The following is a 3588-nucleotide window of genomic DNA, read 5'->3' as shown; positions in this document are numbered from 1 at the left end:
GCAGCGTATAGTCATATTTATCCTGCAAGAATGAAAACAAGAGTTAGGCCATTTTTGTCATTTTAACAAGGTATTGTCAATCACTGCCATAAAAAGGTTCACTAGTGAAGGAAACAAAATCATATTATTCCCTTCAAAATTTCTTTTTAACTCAAATAGTATAAGCTTTTTCCTGTCTCCATCTATCATTTCCAATCTTACTGTCAACCTCTTTTCATTTCCACAAAAGCCCTAACCACGTCCCTTTACACTTACCAATTACCACTACCCTACGTCCTCGTCCCCCCACCCCAACCCCCAATTTCAAAGACTACAATGTTGCCCCTTTTCTAGGAAAAGTATCAGCCAATCTCTGCATACAGTTTCAGAAATCAAAGCTCATAAAAGCCATCTCCCAAATATCAAAGGTTTTCTTTTCTAGGATTGATCAAATTATTGACTTAAAAACCAAAGAAAGCTACTCCATCAGTCCCACTTTACGTGATACGATTTGAAGTACAATAATTAAGCTATTTAATTCGGATATAGAGTTTTCAAGTTCTTTGAAATAAAATGAAAGAAAGTTACTCCTTCAATCCTAATTTATGTGAAGATATTTAAAGACAGATACTAAACTTAAGAAACTCCTTCTGAAACTTGTGATATAAAACAAAATACTCTTTCTGTTTCAATTTATATGAACCCATTTCTTTATTAGTCCGTGTAAAAAAGAATGACCTCTTTCTATATTTGAAAATAATTTACTTTTATGCAATGATTTATAGCCACACAAAATATATGTGACTCATTTTACACCACAAGTTTAAACGTCTTCTCTACTTTCTTAAACTCCGTACCTAATCAAATGGATTCACACAAATTAAAACGGACGGAGTATAAAAATTTATGTGATTATAAATCATTTCATTACAAATACAACAAAAAATTTAAAAGTAAATTTCTAAATATAGAAGGATCTATTTTTTTCTTAAAATAGAAAAAAATATCACATAAATTAATACGAGGGAGTAACAAAAGTTCAGGTCCTCTTACCTTTCCCCCTATCTTAGCTTATCGTCCTCCTCTTTAAATTCTCTCTATTTTATTCCATCATGTAGCTAGCAGACCTCACATGGTCATCATAAGCAAGCAAAAACCCTAATTCACTATAAATCTATTGGCTCCTAGCCTACTTCCAAGCTCCTATACTACCCTAAAATTTTCTTATCCACCTCTCTCTACTTTCCGTCTCTTCCTTTCTTTTTCGTTCAAGAACCAAAGATCATTATAAAAAAAAAAATCCAAAAGATCAAAGATAATGGAACACAACCAAGAAGTGGATTCTCCAAACTCTGTCATCCAACATCACCATCACAACCACAACAACAACAACAATAATACGATGTTAGCAGGTAATAATAATTACCCTGCTTCATCGTCTTCGAATTCCCCAACAACCCTAAGCCGATACGAGAATCAAAAGCGTAGGGATTGGAACACTTTCGGTCAGTACTTAAGAAACCACAGGCCACCACTCTCTCTCACTCGTTGTAGTGGGGCACATGTTCTTGAATTCCTTCGATACCTCGACCAATTTGGGAAGACTAAGGTTCACAATCAAATGTGTCCGTTTTTCGGACACCCAAATCCACCAGCACCTTGTCCTTGTCCTTTACGTCAAGCTTGGGGTAGCCTTGATGCACTCATCGGACGGCTCAGAGCTGCTTATGAAGAAAATGGTGGAAAACCTGAAACTAACCCTTTTGGTGCTCGTGCTGTTAGGCTTTATCTTCGTGATGTTCGTGATTCTCAGGCTAAGGCTAGAGGTATAAGTTATGAAAAGAAGAAACGCAAAAAACCAAATACTCAACAACAACAACAATCATCTTCGTTGGCACCAGCAACTGCAACATCAAGCTAATGATAAGATTTGTTTTTAATGGCAAATCTTGTTTACTAGCATATTTTCAGTATTGTATGGTATGTCTATTTCTAGCAGCTGTTTAAAAAAAAAAATTGGAACTTGCAATTGGAACCCTTTTTTCCTAGGAGTACTATTTATGGGTATTGAAACAATGATCTTGATCCGTACTTTTTTTTAACCTCCTAGGAGTAACTAATTATGATTGCAAATAATGGAACTATGTGGCTAAGGCTAATTATGAGCTAGCTAGCAAGAACCAAGAAGTGATAGTGTTTTTCATGGAAGTGGCAGTGGCAGGGCCTATTATTAATTAAAATTAAAACAAAGATCTAGGTGAAATATTTTTGTACAATATTCAACATTTGTCATGGATATTTTTCTGTCTTAGCTGAAAATCCTTTTGTGATTTGTTATTTCGTAGATTTGCTATATCATGTCTCATGTCTTTTTGTTCATATTTTTTGCAAATTTTTAAATGGATAACAGTAGGGGAAGTGTCAATGGCTTGGGCAAGACACCACATGTCAGCTTTGTCTAGGACTGGTCTGTCTTTGACACTGCAAAATATAGACCAATTTTCATCATCAATCATCTTTTTCATACTTAATAATTGGCTATTTTTTAAAAAACTGATGATATACATAATTGGCTTATCTCTATATTTTTTCTTTTCTTTTAGTATATCCTCCTATATACTCTTATTTTGAAATTTATTTTTTCTTCTCGGGCCAGTAGAAGCAATTTTTATCCCGGTCATCTTTAGCCATCCGATATCACCAAGGAAAAATATATTCTTACACATGTACGTATATACCTCTTATTTATCCAAGGGTTTTAAAGAAAGCTCCTTCAAATTCCTCTATATGTTAGTCATCAGAGTTAATGTCGATATGTTAGTTCATTATATTAAGGGAATCTATTGGAAAGTAGTGTATATATACCTCGAAGAGTTTAAGTTAATTATATATATATATATTACATAATCATGTCACTTAAAGGTAATTAAAGTAATTTCATTAATTTTAGTTTTTACACTGATAATATAAATAACCATTACACAGCCAATTCAGTTTAACTTAACTTGTTATCGTAGGTTATTCCTCTATTTTATAGGTTATGATATCAAACTTGATATGAAAAATTACCTATTGTTATTGATCAATTTTACCCGATAGTGGAAAATATTTATACACCCTCGATGCATATTATGACAAATAAAGTTATACTGGTAGTTTAAAATATTATTTACACCATCTGTATAACCCAAATTCTATTGCAAATTAGTGTAAAGAAAATTTCACACTATCATTAACAATTTTACTTGTTATAACAAGTTTTTACCCGATTTCTTAGGTTACCATATAGATTTGATATGAAAAATTAGCTAAGGTCAATCCTGTGTGTTACCTCTCAATTTTCTTTTCTCCTTTTTTTCTTTAGTATTTCTTTCTGAATTCTGTGTATGGAATTGTATTCAGGGTGTTCCTGATCAGCAAGATCTTATGACATCAATTATTAGACCAAATTCATCTCCCATTGCTTCATTGTGTCATCTCATCTTATCAAAATGTTCCCTAAAGAGTAGTGGGGCATTAAATTAGAGAGGTACAATTCAACATTTATAGGTTTACTCTAACAGTATTATAATCGAGTTAGATATTGCACATTTATGGCCATTTAGCCTT

At 32.9% G+C, this 3588-nt stretch overlaps 1 protein-coding gene across 1 annotated transcript; it reads left to right on the top strand.

Annotated features, from left to right (window-relative positions):
• The first annotated feature begins 1031 nt into the window (after window positions 1-1031).
• Window positions 1032-2064, top strand: LOC132610995 (protein LIGHT-DEPENDENT SHORT HYPOCOTYLS 4-like). The gene has a single exon (XM_060325403.1). It carries the CDS (start codon window positions 1298-1300, stop codon window positions 1898-1900), a length of 603 nt encoding a protein of 200 aa, XP_060181386.1. The 5' UTR covers window positions 1032-1297; the 3' UTR covers window positions 1901-2064.
• Window positions 2065-3588: the final 1524 nt, after the last annotated feature.

This window comes from Lycium barbarum, chromosome 9 (genome assembly GCF_019175385.1).
Source record: "Lycium barbarum isolate Lr01 chromosome 9, ASM1917538v2, whole genome shotgun sequence".
Classification (NCBI taxonomy): domain Eukaryota; kingdom Viridiplantae; phylum Streptophyta; class Magnoliopsida; order Solanales; family Solanaceae; genus Lycium; species Lycium barbarum.
This window is presented reverse-complemented; position numbering and strand designations above follow the sequence as displayed.

What these genes read in the sequence shown, in the direction of transcription:
- LOC132610995 (XM_060325403.1), top strand. Translation starts at nt 1,298, where the DNA reads ATGGAACACAACCAAGAAGTGGATTCTCCAAACTCTGTCATCCAACAT.